The sequence below is a fragment of the Mandrillus leucophaeus genome, unplaced genomic scaffold (genome assembly GCF_000951045.1).
Source record: "Mandrillus leucophaeus isolate KB7577 unplaced genomic scaffold, Mleu.le_1.0 Scaffold224, whole genome shotgun sequence".
In the NCBI taxonomy this organism is placed as follows: domain Eukaryota; kingdom Metazoa; phylum Chordata; class Mammalia; order Primates; family Cercopithecidae; genus Mandrillus; species Mandrillus leucophaeus.
The window spans coordinates 817,272-842,807 of NW_012102299.1; the positions used below are offsets into that span (position 1 = coordinate 817,272).

At 40.6% G+C, this 25,536-nt stretch overlaps 1 protein-coding gene across 1 annotated transcript in view; it reads left to right on the plus strand.

The window, feature by feature from the left end:
• The window catches only part of ATP13A4 (ATPase type 13A4), a 176,220-nt gene that overhangs the window by 103,607 nt on the left and 47,077 nt on the right, over positions 1–25,536 (plus strand). Inside the window, exons 10-18 of the mRNA XM_011981336.1 lie at positions 655–825; positions 1,971–2,128; positions 3,036–3,224; positions 5,337–5,398; positions 9,042–9,192; positions 10,816–10,902; positions 11,130–11,283; positions 13,753–13,864; positions 20,078–20,202. Of these exons, the coding sequence (XP_011836726.1) occupies positions 655–825; positions 1,971–2,128; positions 3,036–3,224; positions 5,337–5,398; positions 9,042–9,192; positions 10,816–10,902; positions 11,130–11,283; positions 13,753–13,864; positions 20,078–20,202 (1,209 nt within the window). The remainder of the gene's footprint in view (positions 1–654; positions 826–1,970; positions 2,129–3,035; positions 3,225–5,336; positions 5,399–9,041; positions 9,193–10,815; positions 10,903–11,129; positions 11,284–13,752; positions 13,865–20,077; positions 20,203–25,536) is intronic.

The window sequence follows — 25,536 nt, forward strand, 5'->3', positions numbered from 1 at the left end:
ATGGCACAGTCTTGGCTCCCCGCAACCTCTGCCTCCCGGGTTCAAGCGATTCTCCTGTCTCAGGCTCCTGAGTAGCTGGGATCACAGGCATGAGCCACCACACCTGACTGATTTTTTGTATTTTTACAAAAAATGGGGTTTCTCCATGTTGGTGAGGCTGGTTTTGAACTCCCAACCTCAGGTGATCTGCCTACCTCGGCCTCCCAAAGTACTGGGGTTATAGGCATGAGCCACTGTGCCCAGCCCACCAGTGCCTTTAGACATATCTGTGGACACTTAGAGTTCTCCATGCTTTGACTCCTAGATAGCTCTCATGGCCCTTTATACTCCACACTCCATATTCTTGACTGCACAGCTTGAGGTTCCCTAAATAGTTATTTCCAGCTATCTTGACATCTGTGCTTGATTTACAATACCTATAGTATTTATAATACTGTATTATACTTATTTGTTTACTTATCTGTCTCCTATTCTAAACTACAGACCTCTTAGAAATAAAGACTATGTTTATGCTTATATCCCCAATACCTAGGGTTGTCTCTGCCACATGGTAGGCACACAAAAAAAAGTCTGTTGTATGATGAGTGGGTGCAGGCATGATTTAAGTGAGGGAAGCCATCCTGCCTCACAAAATAACATGCTTGTTTTCTGTAGGAGAAAGTATCCCAGTCACCAAAACTCCGTTACCCAAGATGGAGAGCTCTGTGCCCTGGAAAACACAGAGTGAAGCGGATTACAAACGGCATGTCCTCTTCTGTGGAACAGAGGTTATCCAGGCCAAGGCAGCTTGCTCTGGGACCGTGAGAGCAGTGGTACTGCAGACCGGTTAGCATCACCTCCTTTTTCTTATTTTTAATGATATATTTTTGCTCAGTTTGTCTAGTGCCTTAAATTTATTAGGTGAAGAGAAGCTGTTTTTTCTTTATAATCATAGTTTTTTTAATTTTTAATTTTTGTGGGTATATAGTAGCTGTATATATACTTATGGGATTATCTGAGCTGTTTTGACACAGGCCTGCAATGTGAAATAAGCACATCATGGAGAATGGGGTATCTCTTCCCTCAAGCATTTGTCGTTTGAGTTACAAACAATCCAATTACACTTTTTAAGTTATTTAAAAATATACAACTAAGTTATTATTGACTATAGTCACCCTTTGTACTATCAAATAGCAGGCCTTACTCATTTTTTCCATTTTTTTTTGTACCCATAGATAAGGAGAAGTCTTACCTATAGGTACAAAACACACCAAATATATATAAATCCATATGTTTTAAATACCAATTGAACTATGGCATATGCCTGTTAGTAAAAATGATAGTACTGATAACACTAATTATTATTTATGTGCTTTGCAGCATATAAACTCTTTCCACCATATCAAACAAGCAGAGCAGAGATGCTTACTGCTTCTACCATGCCTATGAATAGGCTGAGGCCACACAATTCAATGAACTTTTAAAAATACCATGGCCAGCAGTTGACGAAGCTGCACCTAGAACCCAGGTCTTCTAATCCTGAATCCCAAGTTCTTTCTAGGGTGGGCTAGAAACTGCAAATGTAACATTGCAAAGTATTAGAAAAGTGAGTCCATCAGTATTTACTGGACCACTTAATTTTAATTCAAGTGACATGCGCGTGCATGCACACGTTTGAGTCATTTTCTTAAAATAAAATTCTATTTGGCAAAGCTGTGCTGTGCACCCAGTACGGGGCTTTCCTATCTCCGGGATGCATTGAAATTGGAAGTAGAGGAAAGGAAGGCCAAAGAGAGTACCGGGCTCTGAGATAGAGATTTCCGTTCTAGCATTTATGGATTTTTCTAGCTATCTTTCAATTGCCTTTGAGCTTAAACACTGTTCAAATATCAGTAGAGAAACAAAAGCAGTGCTGAGGTTTGGAGGAGCACTAACAGGAGGCCACTACTGTCGGTCTCCTGAGAGTGTGCGGTGTGCGTTTGTTGTTCCAGGATTCAACACTGCAAAGGGAGACCTTGTGAGATCCATTCTCTACCCCAAGCCAATGAATTTCAAGTTGTACAGGGATGCCATCAGGTTCCTCCTGTGCCTTGTAGGAACAGCCACTGTTGGGATGATCTATACTCTGTGTGTCTATGTGCTCAGTGGGGTAAGCTGTCTTTACTCTTTTATTAAATGTGTACATACTCATCTATATATATTTCGTACTGTACATGTTGGCTTTAATCTAGGATGTGGTTTACAAACCTGGGAAACAAAGCCAAGCCCTGAAACCTGTGTGTGGACTTCCAGATCCCAATCAGCAACTGATCACTAAGTCCATAGTAACAGACAGACTTCATGGGATAGTGGGATAAAACTATTTATTGATTGGTATATCAATGTATTTCTCTTTTCCTCACACTTTATACTATTTTTCCTTTTCAATCTGAGAATATATTTTCAATAAAGTAGCATTTTTATAGCTATCGAACGAGGGATTTTAAATAAAATCAGACACCCAGTTTTCGTGAGGTTATGGCAGACTAGTACGTTATTCTTTGCTGGTAAAAATATAAATCACATTTGTTTTTATTGCTATTTGGCGAAAGATAGAGCTATAAACATGGTCATGCCTTTAACCCACTGATATCATTTCTTGAAATTTGACCTAAAGAAGTAAACAAAAAGAAGGAAGGCTGGGCACAGTGGCTCACGCCTGTAATCCCGCACTTTGGGAGGCCAAGGCAGGTGGATCACCTGAGGTCAGGAGTTTGAGACCAGCCTGGCCAACATGGCGAAACCCCGTCTCTACTAAAACTACAAAAATTAGCCAGGCATGGTGGCGGGTGCCTGTAATCCCAGCTACTCGGGAGGCTGAGGCAGAAAAATCGCTTGAACCCGGGAGGTGGAGGTTGCAGTGAGCCGAGATCACATCACTGCACTCCAGCCTGGGTAACAAGAGTGAAGCTCTGTCTCCCAAAAAAAAAAAAAAAAACAAAAAAAACAAAAAGGCAAAGTCATATGCTGTTCATCAGTGATTTGTCTGTAATAATTAAAGAGTGACTGTCGTCCAGGAACCTCCAGAGGAGGTGATGAGAAAAGCCCTTGACGTCATCACAATTGCGGTTCCTCCTGCTCTGCCTGCTGCTCTGACCACAGGCATTATCTATGCCCAGAGGAGGCTGAAGAAGAGCGGCATCTTCTGCATCAGCCCCCAGAGGATCAATGTGTGTGGACAGTTAAACCTGGTCTGCTTTGACAAGGTATGTGTGTTTCATCCTTATTGTTATCATCAGTTTTTACCATTGCTGTCATCGTGTGTATCTACTTTTACCCTCTTGCAAGGCAGGAGACATAGAATGTGGGTGGCTGTCTTCATTTTATCCCTGGTTAGATGCGTGATCTGGCAAAGATACGTCTCTTGAGCTCACAGAGTCCAAGGTTTAGAGAAGAAGTGGGTGCTAAATAGGAGAATCTTTTTGGGTCCTTCCAACTTCAGTATCCTATGACAAGCAATTAAAATAGCATCCCTTTTCTCTGCAGTCAAAACCTTCATACAAAGAACAAAATTTAAACCCTTTACTCTCGTCACTGCTGTATCGTTGATGCTAAGAATATTGCCTGGCAGAGAGTTAGTGTGCAATAGAGATTGATTGAATTAATGAACAAATAAAAAAGGAAGAGTTTATTAAACTGTGCCTTACTATGAGACTCATATCAAACTTTGGCTGTATTTTCCCATCTGTAGTTTATTGTCTAAAACTACCCTTGATTATTTGCCAGTCATTCTCAACCAGCCTCTTATTCTACCGTCTCTTTATTGTATTTATTTAGTCTGTACACACATATGCTGGGGTGAAGGTGGGAGTTGTGAGAGAATAAGATGGAAATGCCTTTCAGGGCATTGTGAACAGATGAGCATGGGTAGAGGCATGGAGGCAGGAAAGCAAGAGAGTGTGGTTTTGACTAGAGCAGGCTGTTGGTAATGGGAGAGGCTATCTGTGGACCTTGAATGTCTGGCTTAGAAAGTGTTTACATATATTTTAAGCAGTGGAGAGTTATTGAAGGCTTTTGTTGCTGTTGTTGACTTCTTTTTTAAAGTTACTTTTTAAATGTGGTAAAATACATATAACATAAAATTTATTTTAGCCGTTTTTCAGTGTACTGTTCACTGGCATTAAGTACCTTCTCACTGTTCTGCAGCCATCACTACTATTCATTTTGGGGACTTCTTTTATTTTCCCAAACTGAAATGATATTCATTCAGCAGTATACCGAAGGTTTCGATAGTTGAGAATTAATGGGATCAGGGCTGTATTTTATAATTATTGGAATATCAGAAAGATCTACCAAGAACAGAAAGTCAACATAACTCTTACTACCATTTTAATATTATTTTGTGATCAAACTGGCAACGTAAGAAATGACATTCTATTTATGAGATTATATCCTTGGACTTGGAAAAAGAAACAGGAGTGGGAGAGATAATTGTGACCTGAATTTGTGTAAAAAATGAGCAATAATTATGAGTAATTATGATTATTATTAGCTTTTACTGTATGCTAGATGTTAAATGAAACACTTTATGTTATCCCATTTAATCTTCACCACAACTCTCTGAGATTATGACCATGTTACGAATAAGAGCTCTTATATTTAGAGGGATTAATTTGCTCTGGTCATACAACTGGTGTTTAAACCTAACCTGAATTCTTAACCATTATATTGCACTGAGAGAAATACCAACCCTTTTTTTTTTTTTTTACCAAATAGCAAACCATTTCTTTCAAGTCTTTTCACACACAGTGCCCTGTAGGGAAAAATTCCACTCTATTCCTTATTTTAATGGCATATTTTAAACTTCTGCTATGAAACTAGGACTCACGCATTTTATATCGAGGACTTTCCCATCCATTTGGCTACCATTAGATCCTCAAAACAATCCTCTGAAGTTGTGAGGAAGATACTTTTCTTGTCGTTGTTATGGAGGACACTAAAGTTGGAAAAGATTAAGTTCCAGCTTGTTAGACAACTGGCATAAGCTCATCACGCTTCCAACGGGCACTCCAGAGACCCCCTCATGGTGCCCCTCCTTGAAGTTTTGATCTTGTTAATATGTTTGTGAAGCATTTTCTCATTACAGAAATCCCTTATTTATCTGCACTATGGAGTCTTCACTATGGGGACCCTGGATTTTTTTTTTTTTTTTTTTTTAAAGTAGGGAGGTGATTTCGTTGTGTTGTTTGGGCTGGTCTCCAACTCCTGAGTTCAAGTGATTCTCCTGTCTCAGCCTCCCGTAGTGCTGGGATTACAGGCATGAACCACCGTGCCTTGCCTGGATCTTCAGAGTAAATGCAGCATTTGTTTCTGTTTAGACAGGCACCTTAACAAGGGATGGCTTGGACCTCTGGGGAGTCGTGTCCTGTGATAGGAATGGGTGAGTACCTTGGACTAAATGCATTCTAGTGTCTCTTTTCCCAGAATTCTGTGTTTTCTCTTGAAATTACTAATGGAGACATTTGGACTTTGGCTTTGGTGAACAATGATTGCCAAAGTATCTTCTTTTAACTTCTCATCTTTTGCCAAAGTATCTTCTTTTAACTTCTCATCTTGAATTCTTCAAAGCCTCACTAAAGCATACCCATTTTCCCCCATCCCAATGCAGTCCCATGCCAGTCACAAATCCGGGAGATGAAGCTTTGACACTGCATCCAAATCCTTGCTAAAATATAATTTGCTTCCAGCATGAAGTTGACGCAGTGTAAGTAATTTAGACATTACCAGGACACTGTCCTTTAGGGAGGTAACATTCTTGATTCAAGCTGAAGCCTCTTGATGTGCTAGGAGGAAGAACACTGCTCTGACTTTTGTACCCTGAACTTCAGGAAGGGAAGAGGAACATTTGTAGAACCATAGCTAGTGTACTCATTTTTCTTGGTATTCCAGTTTTAAGAACTCTACTTTCTGGCTGCTGGAAACTCCTTTTTCTTTTTCTTTCTTTTCTTTCTTTTTTGAGAGGGAGTTTTGCTCTTGTCGCCCAGGCTGGAGTACAGTGGCATGATCTTGGCTCATTGCAACCTCCGCCTCCTGGGTTCAAGTAATTCTCCTGCCTCAGTCTCCCGAGTAGCTGGAATTACAGGTGCCTGCCACCATGCCTGGCTAATTTTTGTATTTTTAGTAGGGATGGGGTTTCCCCATGTTGGCCAGGCTGGTCTCAAACTCCTGACCTCAGATGATTCTCCCACCTCGGCCTCCTGAAGTGTTGGGATTACAGGTGTGAGCCACTGCGCCGGGCTGAAACTCCTTCTTCCTAGCAAGTGAAGACAGTTTTGGCAGTTCTCAGCATGGTGCGTTAAAGATTTGCACAGCCCTCTCCTGTGGCCCTCTTGTGGCCATGTTTGAGTTTGCATCTCTCCCTGCTTTTTCTACTCACTAGGAACTCCTGGGGAATCGGAACATGAAATCTCTGATGCACTTGACATTTATGTTTCGTTTGAAAATGAAAGTTTTCTCCTGTAACACTTGTACCTTAAATCACAAAGCATTTTGTGCATGAAATGTTCATGGTGGTTCTTTGGCATTATAGAGATGACGTGTAATTTATCCATAAAATATGCTAATTACACATAGTTTAATACTTGTCGTATTAAAATACCATTTAGAAACAAGTCTAATTCCTGGATTAAAAAAGTGATCCTTGTGCTTCTAACCACTTTAGTGTACAGAAGAAGCCTCTTAAAGTGTTAAACTCTAAAGTTCTTTTCATTTTTCCTAGAGGGTAGATTTAGATATATACTTCGTCTCATGGTTCATTAGTGTTTTTCTGTTTCAGCTTCTACAAAATATGTGTACATTTATTCAAATATGTGTGCATCTTAAGAGCAGTCTTGTTCTTATTTAGATTTGCATCTCTAGTGCTGTAGCTCTGTGCCAGGCACAGATAGTAGGTGCACAGTAATTGCTCATCTAAAATGAACTCAATATGTTCTGTCTTTTGAATGTTCCACTTATTGAATTGACACCATATTATTCATAAAACTTTGGAAACTTTCTGTTTCTAAAAGTGACTTGTTACATTGAAGTAATGACAATTGATATGTTATTGATAACATATCAGGGAGGGTAAATGATCCCTCCCTCCCTCCCCTTCCTCTCTCCCTCCCTTTCCTCCCTCCCTCCCTCCCTCCCTTCCTTCCTTCCTTCCTTTTTTCCTGCCTGCCTGCCTGCCTGCAGATCAAAGTTGAAGTCCAATGATTAAAACAACAAATTAAAATAAAAAATGGCAAATTTAATTAATAAAATGAAACAAAACAGAATTAATTCTAGGTAAGAAGTGAGCACCTGACTTAGAGGCTATTAAATGTCTTCTCGTTAAACGTGAGCTCATCTCTGATATTTCTTCTTTTCCAAAAAGCCCTGATTGTTGTGCCAGATACTTTAAGAACTATTAAAGGCTATCAGGGATTGATAACCAGAAATACTCAGATAAAAATGCACCGACAGGATTGATAGAGAGCTTTATGTATTTGCTGTGCTAACCAGAGTCTGGCCCAATCCTCTGGAATGCAGAAATTTATACTCAGGATTACAGACTAGTGACAGTGTACGTCTCATAGTAAAAATAAGATTTTTTTTTCCGATCTGTATTTTGCTTTTCAGTGTGAGTTTAAGTTTCTGTGTTAACTATACTGCTGGTGGTCTCTTCCTTTTAGATATTTACTAAAATACCATCGGGTATGCGGTAAACCCACCAAGATGAGTTGCTCTCTTAACACATAATAATGAATATAACTAACAGGGTCAATACAAAGCCAGGACATTTTTGAACTCTTAGTGTGACAAAAGGAAACTTGAATGCAAAAGTCAGGAAGCCATGTGGCTGAATTGTGAGTTAACATTGCGATATGTTTGCTTTCAAAGCAAAGGGCTAGAGCAATTTAAGGTTATCTTTAAATAAATGCAGGGTCCATATTATCAGAAGTAATTGTCTGTCTTGAAATGTGGTCTCCAGGATCAGACAATGACAAATAGGAACTTTTCCAAAAAAGAAGAATAAGGAAAGTGAGAGGGAGGCCTGATAAAACTGTTATTAGGGGAACAGCTAGAGGTTCCTGTGCAACACCAGAGGGAGGGAGGTGAAGGGGAACGGCAGAGTTGATCCGTAAGTTTGAAAGAAGTTGGCATGTGGAGGAGCGGGAGCAAGTGAACTCTCACTGGCTGCCAGGAGCAGATTTTGCCCCCACGTAGGATGAAGCTTCCACCATTCAGACGTCCTTCAAACGGCATAAGCTGCTTTGAGAACCAACATCTGTGCTGCACATTTGAGAAGGGGCTGTGACTAACCAAGCTGCAGGCGACTTTCTTCTTGTGATGCCAGAGCTGAACTTAATGGCCCCCACTCTGAATCAGTGAAGGCACCCTGCCTGTAACATTTGAGTTGTATTTTAATAGCTTTTTAGATGAGACTCTGTTCTCATCTTAAATGAAATGGTGGGGATAATGGTTGGGATAGGGACACAAGAGGCCAGGGTGAAAGAGGGGGATGCAGTGTTCTTTGGAAAAATGTTTTTAGCCAGGCACGGTGGCTCACACCTGTAATCCCAGCACTTTGGGAGGCCGAGGCGGGTGGGTTACCTGAGGTCGGGAGTTCAAGACCAGCCTGGCCAACATGGTGAAACCCCATCTATTCTGAAAATACAAAAAATTAGCTTGGCATGTTGGTGGCTGTCTGTAATTCCAGCTACTCAGGAGGCTGAGGCAGGAGAATCGCTTGAACCTGGGAAGCAGAGGTTGCAGTGAATCGAGATCACGCTACTGCCCCCCAGCCTCGATGATAGAGTGAGACCCTGTATCCGAAAAAAAAAAAAAAAAAACGAACAAAATAAAACCTCAGAGACCTTTCTCATACTCAGTGAACTTACTTGGCTGAATGAAGCAATTAATGTGGGAGGATTGGAGAGTGGCTATTAATGCAACAAAGCATATTAAATTATGTTTCATAAAGATGTTTGTTCACCTCCAAGATGCTCTGTTTTGGCATGAGGAGATAGAATGGAAACCCATTTCTTTTTCTCCTTAAGCTTTCAGGAAGTTCACAGCTTTGCCTCAGGCCAGGCTTTGCCATGGAGCCCACTGTGTGCGGCGATGGCCAGCTGCCACTCTCTGATCCTTCTTGATGGGACCATCCAGGGAGACCCTCTGGACCTCAAAATGTTTGAAGCCACCACCTGGGTAAGCCTCTGCTCTTCAGAGAACCTGAGAAGCTTCTTCAATGCCAGAGCAACATAGGCAATATCAGAGCTATGTAATTCTTATAAAAGGTGAGGTGTCCAATGTGGAGTACATTTGGTAGTGAAGGGCAAACTCATCTAAGCCTGGTTTCTTCATCTGTGCAATGAAGCTAATAATAGCATCTACATAATGAGACTATTGTGAGGATTAAATGAGTTGATGCATTAAAAAAATCCTTGGTGCTGTGCCTGGCAAATATTAAAGGTTCAATCATATTAATAGAATTGTCATTATTATGTAATTATTTCTCATCTCTCTGTACTGTTCTCTGAGCATTGTCTGGTTTCAAAGATTTTCCAGAATATGGGAATCAGAAAACATTGCTTTCTCCAGCGCTCAGGATAACTCATAGACTCATGGTGACTATAAGTCTTACTTCTATTAATTTAGTATTGATTTTATTTTCAAGACTAGAAACAATAAAAAGGAAAACCACTAAAGAGCTTTTGCTGAGACTCTAAACTAGATTTAAGAGCCAACGTGTAGTTCAGGAATCTGGCTTTTCTGATTCTAGTTTTGGCTCTGCTCTAACTGACTGCTGAATCCTGTTAAGCTGTCTCTCATGTTGGCGCCTTGGCTCTCATGACCATAAAATGAATTAGACCAGTGGTGTTCACATAACACAAAACAAGACAAACAATCTGGAATCTTTTCGTAAAAGGAAACATTCTCCAGAAACACTGTAAAGACTGAATAGCTGGAGTCACTCCAGATGAAGTAAAAGGTGGGGTCTAAAGATGAGGATTAAGGGACATGCAGCCCCGACTACTTAGCCAGAATCCCTTCCTTTCTCCCTGCGCTACATGTAGCTGTCGCCTCTGGTGGCACACTGGGAGCACCACTGAAAGAGACAATCTTCAGGGTCCCTTCCAAATCTCCTGGAGCATTATTTCATAGCAATCTGATGTAACTTTGCCAAGCCTCCATCTTTTCTGGGTTACCGATTCCATATCTTTAAATAGGGATTGCAGTTTCCCCTCTGGGACCTTGTCAGCCACTCAATGAGATGATTACAAAGCACTGCGTTGTCTTTGGGCAAAAGGCCCCTTTGACTATAATTTAGGGTCGTTATTATAGCAATTACTGATTATTAACCATGTATATCACAGTCTCTGCCCTGCCCTACCCCAGCCCTGAGGACCATCCATCCAAATTATTCAGACATGCAAGGGCAGGAAGAGCCGTGAAGTGCAGGAAAAGAACAACAGAAGGTGCTTGCTTCACACAAAAGAAGTCTGGCCTTTCATGTTCATGACTTTCAAGCTGGGCTCTTTAGAAATGGAGAACGAGCCTTTACACAGCGCATTCCAACAGAGAAAACAAGACAAATTGCATGAATAATTCAAAAGTGTCTGCCCTTCAAGTTGTGCAGCATTTTCAGTGCATTATTATTATTATTATTTTTGTGTGTGGCAGAATAAATCTGGTTCACCTCTGAGGGAAGAGACACGGAAAACACATTGAGGTGGTCTGAGGGTTTTCTCAAGGGGAGGGTTCAAACATCGTATCAGTGGGCAAACAGTAAATGTGTCTCTGCAATGAAATATCCTATTTGTGAAATAGGAAATGGCTTTTTCTGGGGACGATTTCCACATCAAGGGAGTGCCGGCACATGCCATGGTGGTTAAGCCCTGCAGAACAGCCAGCCAGGTAAGCCCTGCTTGCTCTTCACCCCACAACACCCAAACTCAAAGAGAAACTCTCTTCGGGCCCCCAGGTTTTGAAAGGTCACAGATATGTCTTTGAATTTCAGGTGTGAAAATGGGTGAGACCTTCCCCCTTATTTATTAAAATAAAGATTACGGAAGGAGTGGTTAATTCCCAGTAGCCAGAAGCTATATCAGCAGGTTCCTCTCCTTTCCCCATCCCTCAACCAGGTCCCAGTGGAAGGAATCGCAATCCTGCATCAGTTCCCATTCTCATCAGCTCTGCAAAGAATGACAGTCATTGTCCAAGAGATGGGAGGTGACCGACTGGCATTCATGAAAGGTGCACCAGAGAGGGTGGCCAGCTTTTGCCAACCTGAGACAGGTCTGTAACTTGACTTGGATTACACCTGGCAAATCTGTATCTCCAGATAAATATGTTCCCACAGCGTTTGATCTATTAATCCAATTGCCTATGGGTCATCACCAATTGGGTGGCTCACTGGCATTCCAAATGCAATATGAAAGCCAAGCTTGTCTTTCTCATTTCCTGTATTCCCCAGTTTCCTATTTGGTGCATGATACCACCATCCCCCGCCCCCACCCCGTTTAGGTATCATCCCTGATTTCTTGCTCCCACTTAGTGCCTCTGTCTTGTCAGTTGCTAATCCATGGTCCTTCACTGCATCTGCTCATGCCTTCATCATTCTTGATCACTTCAATAGTTGGTGGATTGACCGTCTGCCGCCAGTCTCCCCAACTCTGATTTGCCCTCTGTACTGTGACCAGACTCTTTACCTCACGATTCTTTTAGTTGCTCTCATAGGCTCCAGGATAATCTCAAATTTCTTTAGGATCACATGTAAGGCTTTCAGGTTTGAACTCCCAGTGAACTTTCCAGATGGACCTTACCACTCCTCATCCTGTGCTTTTCCTGAGCTGAACTAATCTTCACAGCTTACTCTCATGCCTCCATGACTAAGCTCATGATTCTCCCTCAGCCCCAGAATCCTGCCTTTACTGAACCACCTCCTCCCAGGCTGGTATATACACCACCAGACGCTTGCCACAGCATGCTGCAATGGCCTGGATGATAGCAATGATCTCATTTGATTGCATTGTTACTCTGCTGGCTGTAACTCAATTAGACAGAAATCCTTAGAGCAGAACTTTCGAGTTTTTTTCAGTTTCATTCATTTTTTTAGCCTATATTTTAAGTTCAGTGGTACATGTGCAGGTTTGTTACATAGGTAAACTTGAGTCATGGGGGTTTCTTGTACAGATTAATTCATTGTCCAGGTATTAAGCCTAGTACGCATTAGTTATTTTTCCTGATCCTCTCCCTCTTCCCACCCTCCCCCGAAATAGGCCCCAGTATGTGTCGTTCCCCCCTATATGCCCATGTGTTCTCATTATTTAACTCCCACATATAAGTTTGGTTTTCTGTTCCTATGTTAGCTTGCTAAGGATAATGGCCTCCGGCTCCATCCAGGTCCCTGCAAAGGATGTGATCTCATTCTTTTTTATGGCTGCATAGTATTCCATCATGTATATATACCACATTTTCTATATCCAGTTTACCATTGATGGGCATTTAGGTTGATTCCATGTCTTTGGTATTGTGAATAGTGCTGCAATAAACATATATATGCATGTGCATCTTTATTAATAGAATGATTTACCTGCCTTTGGCTATATACCCAGTAATGGGATTGCTGGGCCAAATGGTATCTCTGTCTTTAGGACTTTGAGGTGTCACTGTATTGTCTTCCACAGTGGTTCAACTAATTTACACTCCCACCACCAGTGTATAAGCACTTCTTTCTCTCCACAACCTCACTAGCATCTGCTGTTTTTTGACTTTTTAATAATCACCATTCTGACTGGTGTGAGATGGTATCTCATTGTGGTTTTGATTTGCGTTTCTTTAATGATCAGTGATGTTGAGCTTTTTTCTTTTCACATGATTGTTGGTCTCATGTATGTCTTCTTTTGAAAAGTGTTAATGTCCTTTGTCCACTTTTTAATAAGGATTTTTTGGGGTTTTTTTGTCTTACAAATTTTCTTTAAGTTTCTTATAGATGCTGGATATTAGACCTTTGTTGGATACATAGTTTGCAAAAATTTTCTCCTGTTCTGTAGGTTGTATGTTTACTCTGTTGACAGTTTCTTTTGCTATGCAGAAGCTCTTTAGTTTAATTCAATCCCATTTGTCAATTTTTGCTTTTGTTGCAATTGTTTTTGGCATCTTTGTCATGAAATCTTTGCCCGTGCCTATATCCAGAATGGTATTGCCTAGGCTGTCTTCCAGGCTTTTATAGTTTTAGGTTTTAAAAGTCTTTAATCCAGGTTGAGTTAATTTTTGTATATGGTGTAAGGAAGGGGTCCAGTTTCAATCTTCTGCATATGGCTAGCCAGTTATTCCAGGACCATTTATCGAATAGGGAAGACTTTCCCCATGCTTGTTTTTGTCAGGTTTGTCAAACATCCGGTAGTTGTAGATGTGAAGTCTTATTTCTGGGTGCAGAGTTTGTGATTTAATCTCTGCACAGCCAATGCCTGGCAGATAGTAGATTTTCAATAAATGTTTGTTGGTTAAACTGAAGAAAAAAGAATTCTACACTTTTTCTATCTTTTTTTCTTTTTTCAAATGCTTCATTCTCATTTTAGCTTCACTACGTCTGAAGAGGTCAACCCCGACAACGTAGTTGTGTTCAGAATTTTCACTGACTTGTTCACATATCTTTGTAGAGGTGTGCTTTCTTGGGCAAAAGTTGGATGTTTGTGAAGAATTTCCTTGACAGTACTGCCTCAGTAAATACTGCATACTAACCCTGTGTTTCTTTCTAAACAGTACCCACTAGTTTTGTTAGTGAGCTTCAGATTTACACGACACAGGGCTTTCGAGTCATAGCACTGGCCTACAAGAAGCTGGAAAATGACCACCACACCACCGCCTTGACGAGGTAAATGGGGATGATTTTGATAAAGCAGAAAGGTTTGATGGAAAGATGTGCCAGGTTGGAATGGCAAGTGCATTAGACTGGGATGGACTCAGGGGTTCTGGGTGGTGGACAGAGCAATATAGCTTGCTGAATTTGTGTGCATAACATGTCTCTGAACACTGGTAAGTAGAGATATAGTAATCCCTGCCCTGCCTAAATCCCACAGATAATGTGAACACTCACTGGGGGATTTTATGAGAAATAGTCATATAAGATGTATAATATGATGTGATTTTTACAGCTTTGTGAAAACAGACATAGGAATATGATCAGCATTTCAGAATTTGAAATTGTGGTCATGTCCCCATTTAAAAAAACTATAGTTGGTGGATTGGTTGGGAGTTATGAAACATAACATTTACCTGAAAAAATGTTTGATAGGAAATACACAGCTTAATGAAACAAATAAATACAGCTTAGACGATATAATCCTGGTAACATCTACAAAAAAACAAGGAAAATTTCCATACTAGAGACAGATTTTAGCCTATAGATTCAATTTTACATTTTAAGGTTAAAATAGAGATGCTTAACAGCTCAAAAACAGCAGGATTTATAAGTTCAATTTTATTTTTTTAAATTCCACTCTTTTCAGGTATCATGTTTATTTCACCTTTCATATCATTTCTAAAACTTAATGTCAGCCACCACTGCTTATGCTGTTGTGGAGCTAATCCAGGCTCATTTTTAAATTTAGGATTATACATTTGGAAAGTCTAACCTATTTGTTTCAATCTAATCAAAGTCAATACTCTCTTGTAACTATATTTTTTAACTCTTAATATTCTAAAATAAAGTTCACATATATCTGCACATATTCTTTGTAAAAATATATAATGACCTATTATACAGTAAAAATAAAAGCAAAACATATAATGTTTCACAAAGGTGATAGTTTAATAAATATTCAGCTGACTCCACTAACACAAAATGAAGTAATAAGTTGCTTGTACCTGTGTATAGAATAATTGAGGCTGCAACATCTACAAATACAGACTGATACAGGTGTGTTATGTATTGCAGACTCAGATACCTCAGTCTTGCTGCCATTGAGATGACTGTGAAGTGGTTAACAAGTCTTGGTAAAACTCTGAAGAAAACAGTACAGTCTCCTCCCAATTTACATAGTACAGGTAGTTACATTTCTGCAAAATTCAACAAAATATTATAAGTGTGAAAAATACTTTGTGTTTATATGTAACACATATAAACTAGGGGGAAAAGCTAGGGAAATTTTAATAAACAATTTTGTAATTGCTTAATATAACATAGTAATATTATATATGCCATAATAGTACAGTATATTATAGTATAATAATAGTAAAATATATACAAGATAAGCCTAAAATGACTTAGGAAAGTACAATAATTTTTCAGTGTCCATGAGTGTCCAGTAAGATATTCAAAAGGCATGTGGGATGCGGGATAATTATTCATTGTGCATTGATCTTTTCAGAGTCTTGGGTAGATGCCAAAAAAAAAAAAAAAAAAAAAATTCCACAATGTCCTCTAGAGGGAGTGCTGTCCCTGCTGAGAATGACTGCTGTGCCCCAACCCCTCTCACTTTGTGAATGGGTAAAATCAGGCCCAGAGTGGGAAGTGGCTCATTGTGTTCGTTTCCTGGGCTTGTGGAACCGCTCTTCCCGCGGGGCCAGTTTAATGTGACCCCTGAAACTTTGGCTGCAACAACTCTGCATATTTGTTGCAATTTGATCAACTCAGTTCAAGGTCATTCAAGTGAGGGAGCTAAAAGTAAACTTTGAGATTGGATATCACATTTTGAAGGAGAGAAAACTTGGGTCCAGGGAAGGGAAGGGACAGAGCAGAATTGGGAATTGAACTTAGTTTCCTGAGAGGCTGTTGCCAAGGGCTATGGTAAGAGTCTGGCTACCATGCTGCTGCTTCTGATTGTTATGATACGATATTTTCATATTTACAAGTTGCAAACTCATGGTTTTGAAACGCATGCACGTAACAAAGCACTTATTGTGGAGACAGATGAGCAACGGGGAATAGTGAGGGCTGTGGCACACAGGAGAGTACATGTCCCAGTTAAAGGTACTGAAATTCTGACTTTTTAAATTCTTATATGGTCTAAACACAAATCACAAATTCTCTAATAGAATTTGATCTTAGGTCATCAATTTGCCTCTCCTGTCGTAAAGCACATCACTACCATGTATACATATAGCCAAATTAATTTTTTTTTTTTTTTTTTTGAGACAGAGTCTCACTCTATTGCCTAGACTGGAGTGCAGCGGCATGATCTCGGCTCACTGCAACCTCTGCCTCCCGGGTTCAGGCGATTCTCCTGCCCCAGCCTCCTGAGTAGCTGGGATTACAGGTGTCCACTACCATGGCTAGCTAATTTTTGTTTTTTAGTAGAGATGGGGTTTCACCATGTTGGCCAGGCTGCTCTCAAACTCCCAACCTCAAGTAATCCACCTGCTTTGGCCTCCCAAAGTGTTGGGATTACAGGCGTGAGCCACCATGCCCAGCCACATAGCTAAATTAATTTAATTATTCTTTGCAAATTCCTGATTAGGATGGAAGATTCTTGCTGTTGTTTTGTGTGTGTGTGTGTGTGAGTGTGTGTGTGGTTACTTAGGGTACTTCCAGCATTGGTATCATAATCTCTTCAAAGGTTATTGGCCTACTTTATGCAATGTCATTTTTTAAAAATCACATGGATTTTAAGAACATGAAATGTAATCGCAGGGGTGACAATGCTTTGTATATATTACACTTATTCTTTATTATTTTTGGATACTTTAGGAGGAGGCATAATGTCTGTGCAGGAAGCTGGAAGAGATGGAATGCCATTCCAAGTTGCAAAGCTTAAGACCCCTTAAGGAATTACTCCTTTTAATTTTTTTTTATTCAGATTAAATGCTTATGAAAGGAAAACTCATGTAATGTTAGAACTAGCAGATACTTTGGAGGTGCAAAGATGAACCTGATTACCAGGCAAAGAAAGTAATTTAGTCATGCTCCCACAGCAAGGCAGTGGTAGAGGGCTGACATTAGAACTCCAGTCTCCTGATCATTGTGCCTTGAACCATGCAAAGGCCATAAGCCAGAGGAGCTAGAAATACTAATGCCAAGGTAGGCCATAGGCTATGGCAGATGTTTGACCCCGCAGCCATTTTCTTGGCCTAATCTGGCACTTTGTGGTAGGCTCAGGTCATGTCATCCCGCAGAAATAACCAAGACCTGGGACCTGAGTACCAGGATCATGAGAAAGATTGGAAGACCTGTTGTGCCAAACCCCCATTCACTTCAGTAGGGACGGCACCAGGTTCAAGAGGTTGAAGAAGAGACCCAGAGCCAGCAAATGAGACATGGAGTTTTATTAGGGGCTCACCTACAGGGGAGAGAGTCCAGTAACAGCGGGCTGGACAGGAGAACCACCTTACATATGGAAACAGTCCAGTGGCAGCAAAGTGGACAACGTATCTGCCTTCCTATACTCCAGTGGTGGTGAGCTGTGCAGGAAAACCACCTCTGCCTGCAAACATCATGCAGTTTACATAGCGTTCTCACTTGACTCCTTAATGACCTCCACCTAGCAACCTTCATCCAACTCACATCTCAGGGCCTCAGCTCCCTGTATGGCCTGGCATATGTTCCACTAGACGGGACGGGGGCTCAGAAGTTCCTCAGAGACAAGGAACAAATCTCTGGGTTGGCCATGGCCAGATTTCCTAGCTTGAAACATACATTTAGGTGCATCTGCCATAGAGGGTCATTCTAAGGGTATGTTTAAGTAGTTACTGCTACCACGTGCATTTACCCTGTAAGACCTCAATCAGGCATCAACCAAGTTATCTTTCAAACACCAGATTAAATATCATCTTCTACAGGAAGCCTCTCCAATACTCCACCCAGAAATGATTGCACCCTCCTCTCTGACTCTATGGGACTCTGATTTGGACATCTGTTACCATACTTTTCCCAGCCTTCCACTCAACTGAGATGAGCCATGTCTAAATTCTACCTCCCAGTTGGATGTAAAATCTGGAGTGAGAGGCTACTATAGTCTCTGCTACTGCAGTCTCTGCATATTCTGTTCCACTTTTCCTCAGTGCTGTTCCTTGAACTCAGCAGAATTTCTGGATGAGGAATTTCCATAGGTTACCTGGCAAAAAATGGTCCCAACAGGCCTCAGAGCATTTCAACTAGGTACACATTTGCTGAGCACTTGCACGTGGGTGGTGTTGAACACACTGAGTCACGTGGTATTGTTCTCAAGGAACTGAGACAGTGTGACAAAGCAGACGGCCAAGAATAAAACATGGGCAAATAAAATGTGAGTTACACTGAAATACAAGTAATATGCCAAGGGAGCAATTATTATTATTATTATTATTATTATTATTATTATTATTATTTCGAGACAGGGTTTCGTTCTTATTGCCCAGGCTGAAGTGTAATGGCATGATCTTGGCTCACTGCAACCTCCACTTCCTGGATTCAAGTGATTCTCCTGCCTCAGCCTCCCGAGTAGCTGGGATTACAGGCACCTGGCACCATGCCGGCTAATTTTGTATTTTTAGTAGAGACAGGGCTTCTCCATGTTGGTCAGGCTGGTCTCGAACTCCTGACCTCAGATGATCCACCCGCCTCGGCCTCCCAAAGTGCTGGGATTACAGGCATGAGCCACTGCGCCTGGCCGGGAGCAATGATTTCTATCTGAGGAAGCCTTTGTCGGGGACGTGGCATGAGGCTCTGAACATCAGGAGGGTTTCAGTAGCAGATCATGGGGAAATTACAACCTTTTCTATGAAATAAAGACACATGTCTTACAGCAGTCTAAAGCAAGTGTCTAGAGATGGTTGAGAGAAAACCCATGGCTAGTGGTTCAGCTTGGCTGGAAATGAGGGTGGGTGAGGAATTTAGTGATGGCTGAAGCTAGAAAGATAGTTTGGAACCAGATCGTAGAGAGATTTAAATGACAGGTTCAGAAAATGGGAAATGCCATCCTTTCAAGCCTGCTCTGAGGTGAGTCGTTCAGACTGCGTCCACTTCCCGTTTCTCCGTGGAGGCTTTAGCAGTTTCCTGGGAGCACCACTAATGCTAGTTCATGACCGTAGCTGATGTGAGACCCCCTACGGAGACAGGCAAGGAGTCTGAGTGGGTGCCACTTTCATCTGTGTTTCAGCCAGAGTTAGACAGTGCTGGTGTCTTGTTCTCTATCTGTGTCTAAGATAAATAAATCATGGAAGAATCTTTGAACTCCTGTTCTCAAATGGATTCCCTTGCACTCAGTTCTGTAGAATACCCCTGAAAATATTTGTGGGGCGGATAGGAGCCTTGAAGACTGCACCTATTTGCAGAAACATTCACGCTTGATGCAGAAGATCATTGCTACCAGCTAGGGGAGAAAGAAAGGGATGAGCTTGACCTGAAGAGAGAGGCCTGTTTGTTGAGATTATGACCTCATATCTCCTGGGGCTAAAATAATATTGATTATAGACTTGGCTGCTGGAGAAACTGGCATTTTATTTTATTTTTCTTTGTGCCTCCCTTATTTTTCATGCTTTGTGCCACAGCTAAAGCTCCCCTTTGTGGGTAACAGGTGAGGCAGTGAAAATCAGACTAGCCACAACAGATGGAGGAGACCCTTACGGGCTTTCAGCTCATTTTCTGCAAAGGTTAAAGCAAAGCTTTTGCTTAACAAACACTCTCTTCCTCTTCCTCTTCATTCAGTTAGAGTAAACGTCTCCAGAGCCTTTGTGTCCGCTCCTGTCCTCTTTCTGGATCACTCCTGGTCCCTAATCAGCACCTAACAGTGCTTGAATGAGTGAATGGAACACTACGACAGAGGTCTTTTTCTTTTTGTTTTACTTCCTGTAGGAAAGCTATCATGTGGCTGGGTGCAGTGGCTCACACCTGTAATTCCAGCACTTTGGGAGGCCAAGGCCTTGAATTCAGGAGTTCAAGACCAGCCTGACCAACATGGTGAAACCCTGTCTCTATTAAAAATACAAAAATTAGCCGGGCGTGGTGGTGGGCACCTATAATCCCAGCTACTTGGGAAGCTGAGGCAGGAGAATCACTTGAACCACTGTCCTCCAGCCTCGATGACAGAGCGAGACTCTGTCTCAAAAAAAAAAAAAAAAAAGCTACAATGTGTGTTATTTCTGTTCCATACATCTATATATGTATTTTCAGGGAGACGGTCGAATCAGACCTGATATTTCTGGGGCTGCTGATCTTGGAGAATCGATTGAAGGAAGAGACAAAACCTGTCTTGGAAGAGCTCATCTCAGCCCAGATAAGGACTGTAATGATCACAGGTATAAAACAAAGTATATGGTGAAAACAGTAAGAATTTGATGTGGAAATAGACACGATTCACTCATTTAATAAATATTGTTGACGACCTACTCTGGGCCAGACACCATTCCAGGTGCTGGAGATGGGCAACAAAAAGACACAATTACTGCTTTCCCAGAGTTTCCATGTCAGTGGAATGAGAGAAAATCAACCAACCAGTCAAATAGTATCAGCGTTTTGAGGTACACAAATAGGATAATGCGGGAAAGTGTGTTGGACCATCTGTTTGAGATGAGTTGGTTAAGAGAGGCCTCTCTGAGAAGTGACATTTGAAATAAGACCTGAATGACAAGAAGACATGAGCCAGGCAAAGGTGATTTTTATTGCCAAATGCTAGAAGCAGCAGCATCCTCAGTTGATGGGGTCTATAAATATGCTGAAGGCTCATCAATCATAAAATCCACGATTCTAGAAATTAAAGAAAATGCTGTCCTCTGTAGTCCCAATCCCAGCTCCAGATCATACAAACAAGATAGCAATGAGAATCAATCACACAAGAGAAATGTGTGAAATTTCTTAATGAAATCAAGTGTGACTTTATTAATGAAATTTCATGCTGATGCTATAATTTTTTAATTGGGAAAGAGACTAGAGGTGAAGAAATGATTTCCTAATGAATTCACGTTCATATTTTTGCAGTGTGTTGCCTTTCTTCTGCCTGCTCTTATAGTCAGATGCTTTTAACTCTATCATTTATGTCTCGAAGATACATTATTTCCCCATCAAAGCACGCACTTTCTGTTCCCACTTCCCCTGAACCCAATTCTATAGCTGCAAACTCTGGAATACTTTTATTTCCTCTTTTGTACTTCTCTGTCCCCTGTTCTACTCCCCACAATCCAAGAGTGTCTTGGACTGTTTTTACTTTCTCCTTTTCTAACAACCCAGTCCAACTTTTTGAAGTTGCTGAGTTCATTTACTATTGATGAGGATTTCCCTTACACTGTGACCCTTCTGTTTCAAAAATCTTTATTTAGCACTTAGATGACACATTCTCATAATCTATCCTTAACTTAGATTTCTGTACAAGTGTTCATCCTTCTCCACCCTCTCTCTTTACTTCCTCTTTTCTCATATTGAAATTTCTGCTCTATTTCTTTCCTTGCTTGTTTACAATTGTTTTCCCTCAAATATTGCCCTTGGATGGAATGGAGGGGTGCTCTTTGATTTCTTACACATGCTTGAATATCTTTCATTGCTCTGACACGTGAATGACATCTTGCTCGGATAAAAGATTCCTGAATTATTGTTCTTTTTGCTTAATGATCTGTATGTAGAGGCTATTCCTTTGCCTTCTGGCTTCTGATACTGCTCATGACAAGTCCAGTGAGAGTCCATTGTAAGTAACTTATTCTTTTCTGCACATAAACTTTTTAACTTTGGAATTTAGAAATGTTTGCCTTTGTGTTTCCCTTGTTTCATTAACTTAGTCTGGAACATGGACAGCACTTTTAGAAAAACTTTTATTTATTTTATTTTTTACCATTTTTGACATCTTTATTATTAAGTCATAATATCTGTCACTTTGAATGTTATACATATGATAAAACAGATTATGAAAAGTATTATATTCCTAGCAAGAGCATTGGTTTATATAACTGAATCACCAAATACACAACCCCTTGTGACAATAACTTAATGGACTCAACTCTATCCTCTGAATGGACCAATTTTATGATGATTCGTTCACTTAAAAAGTTTTGAGTTGATGAGAGTTTCTTGTTGCTTCTTTCTGTGACCCAAGGCTTTCAAATCAATCTCTGGAAACCAATGATTAGAACCAGAGTTCCCCAGAATTAAGAAGAGATAGGAGTGGGAGAAACATGGAGAGCACCTTTTAATCTTTCTTCCTGCGAGAAAAAATTTTCCTATTGTTTATTTAATTTTTGCCTCTGGTCTCTGTCCATTTTTACTTCTGGAATTTCCATTGTTATCTCTCCTCTCAGTCTGTCCGTTTTTCTTGTAGTTGTCTTATTTATTTATTTATTTATTTATTTATTTATTTTTTAGAGACAGAGTCTTGCTCTGTTGCCCAGGCTACAATGCAGTGGCAGGATCATAGCTCACTTCAGCCTTGAACTCCTGGGCTCAAGCGATCCTCCTGCCTAAGCCTCCTCAGTAACTGGGACTGCAGGCATGCACCACTGTTCCTTGCTTTAGATTATATAGTTTTATAATTTTGCTTTAAGACTTTTTTTTTTTTGCACCCAGTTTGTTCAAACCACAATCTCAGGTCTCAACAATGCTCTTTATCTTTTTCAAATCCCCTTTTGAATTGTTCAGTTCTTAATCATGTGTGGGGTGGGATTTGAGTTTTCTTAAGTGCTCTCCTTATTTATTTTTTATTTTTATTTATTTTTTGAGATGGAGTCTCGCTCTGTCACCAGGCTGGAGTGCAGTGACATGATCTTGGCTCACTGCAACCTCCGCCTCCTGGGTTCAAGTGATTCTCCTGCCTCTGCCTCCCAAGCAGCTGGGACTACAGGTGTGCACCACCATGCCCAGCTAATTTTTGTATTTTTAGTAGAGACGAGGTTTCACCATGTTGGCCAGGATAGTCTCAAACTCCTGACCTCAGGTGATCCTACTGCCTTGGCCTCCCAAAGTGCTAGGATTATAGGCATGAGCCACTGCACCCGGCCAGTGCTTTATTTATTTATTTATTTTTTATATACATATTTTTGAGATGGAGTGTCACCCTGTCACTAGGGCTGGAGTGCAGTGGTGCGTTCTTGGCTCACTGCAACCTCTGCCTCCCTGGTTCAAGGGATTCTCCTGCCTCAGTCTCCCAAGTAGCTGGGATTACAGGCACGCACCGCCACGCCTGGCTAATTTTTATATTTTTAGTAGAGACAGGGTTTCACCATGTTGGCCAGGACGGTCTCGATCTTGTGATCTGCCTACCTCGGCCTCCCAACGTGCTGAGATTACAGGTGTGAGCTACCGCGCTTGGCCAGTGCACATGACTTCTCTAGTCATGTGCTCTGATTGTTCTTCCTGATCTTTTCCTATCCAGTGTCTCGGCTTGGAAAGGTTGTTAGATTTTTCTGTCAGATGCTTGGAGTTGAGGCCTGGGCTGTTTATCCCGAGAACTGGATCTCTTACAGGTGGTAGATCTCTCACAGGTGGTGGAGGGCAAAAAGCAGACAGGCTGTCAGGGGCCTGCTGTGGAGCATGAAGGAAACCTGTGAGCACTCAAGGCTCCCTGTATCCTTCCAGCCTCAGGCAGCTCCTTCCCACTACTTCAGCTCTTTTGAGGATCTTCATGCATATTTTGGTAGAAACCTGGGAGAAGCTATGTTAAGGATAGCCAGCCAGATATTATATGATTAATTTTTTAATGGTTGCTGTAGGCATCACAACGTACATACCTCTCCTTTCAAGAAGCCTTATAATCAGGAATGTCTCTTGCTTTCTCTTCTTTATGTTATTATTGTCATAAGTATGACATATGTCGAAAACCCCCACCAGATAATGTGATAGTCGTTACTTTCAACAGTGAAGAGTTAAGGAACGTGAGTAAAGAAAATTAGGCTTTTATAATTACCCAGATCGTTATCATTTCTATGTTTTCATTCCTTAAGTTGTAAGTTAACCTCTGGTATCATTTCCTTTCATTTCAACCTAAAGAACCCTGTAGCTTTTGTTGTTGTTGTTTATTTTTTGAGCATGTCCACTGTCAACAAATTATCTTCATTTTCCTTCATCTGATAAAGTCTTTATCTCTCCTTTATTCCTGAAGGATATTTTCAGCAGCTATTATAGGAGTCAGAATTGACACTTCAAAGTGAAAGATGAAGTCAGCACTTCAAAGATGTTCCACTATTTTCTTCCCTGCGTATTTTTTATGAGAAATCTGTGATAATTTGAATTATTGTTTTCTTATGTGTAATGTGGTTTTCTCTAACTGCTTTTTTTGTTTATCTTTGATTTTTAGCAGTTTGATTACTATGTGTCTGGTTGTGATTCTCACTAAGTTTGTCTTGTTTGGAATTCACTGAACTTCTTGAATCTGTATATTTAGGTCTTTTATCATACTTGGGAAAATTTCTCCTACGATTTTGTCAATTTTTTTTCTTTTTCAACTTTTTTCCTCATCTTCTTGGACTCTAATGACGTGAGTATGAATTATTTGGATATCTTTGAGTCTGTTCACGAAAATGATTTTTTTCTCTCTGCTCTTCAGGTTGTGTAATTTCCATTGATCTATTCTGCTATTGAATACATTCAGTGATTTTTTTTTTTAAATTTCAGGTATTATATTTTTTAATTCTAAAGTATCCATTTGGTTTTTTCCCACAGTTTATATTTTCTTGTTGAGAACTTCTAGCTTTCATTTCAAGAATATTAACAGTTACCACATGAAGGGGTCTTACAATAGCTGCTTTAAAAACCATTATCTGACACTTCCAACATCTAGACTATCTATAGATTGGCAACTGTTGTGGCTTTTCTTGAGAATTGGCCAGATTTTCCAGATTTTTCATATTGAATATCCCAAACATTTTGAGTATTATGTTGTGAAACTTTGAGTCCTGTTAAAATCTTCTGGAGAATGTTGAGGGTTTTCTTGTTTGTCTGGCTAACAATCAACTGTAAGTTCTGTCTTTCCTGTTGTAGGTGGCAGTTTCAATCTTAGCTTAAATATAAAATCTTTTGCTGTGATGTTTGGGTCTGCCTCACTCAGAGGTTACTCTCACAAATGGGGGGTGATTTATATCATAGTTCAATTCCTGGAATTTTCATTATCTTTCTTTGGATCTGGTCCACACATGCACAGCTCTAGACTGAACTTGGGACTTATGTAATTCACATACTGAATTAGTCCCCATGTCTGGCTCTCTCCTTTCCAGGATTCCGCCCATGCCCTTTAGCCTACAAGAGTCCCTTTTCCTGGCTCTTCTGGCCAGAAAGACTGGGCATCTTTTAGAGTTCTGCTGCCCAAACAGCTTTTTAACTGAGGCCCACGCGCCAGTCAAATATGGAATAGGGAAGAGAAAAAAAGTCGAGAAACTCATCCCCTTGTAGGTTGCTTCTGCAAATTTGACTGCCTTCCACCATCTGCCTGCTTTTGTTTACTTTTCAAAGTCCTTGGGGAGTTGCTTCTTGGTTTTTGTTCAGAGTTTTCCATTGTAATCAGTGGGCGAGATAGATCGTAGTGGGCTTACTCCATTTTGTCTGGAAGTGGAGCCACCAGATACTCTACTAAACCAGAGGATTTGCCTAAACATTTGCAAAGCTGCTAACAAATGACGAAAATAGATTTGAATTTTGCTTTTTTATTTTTTCCCCCA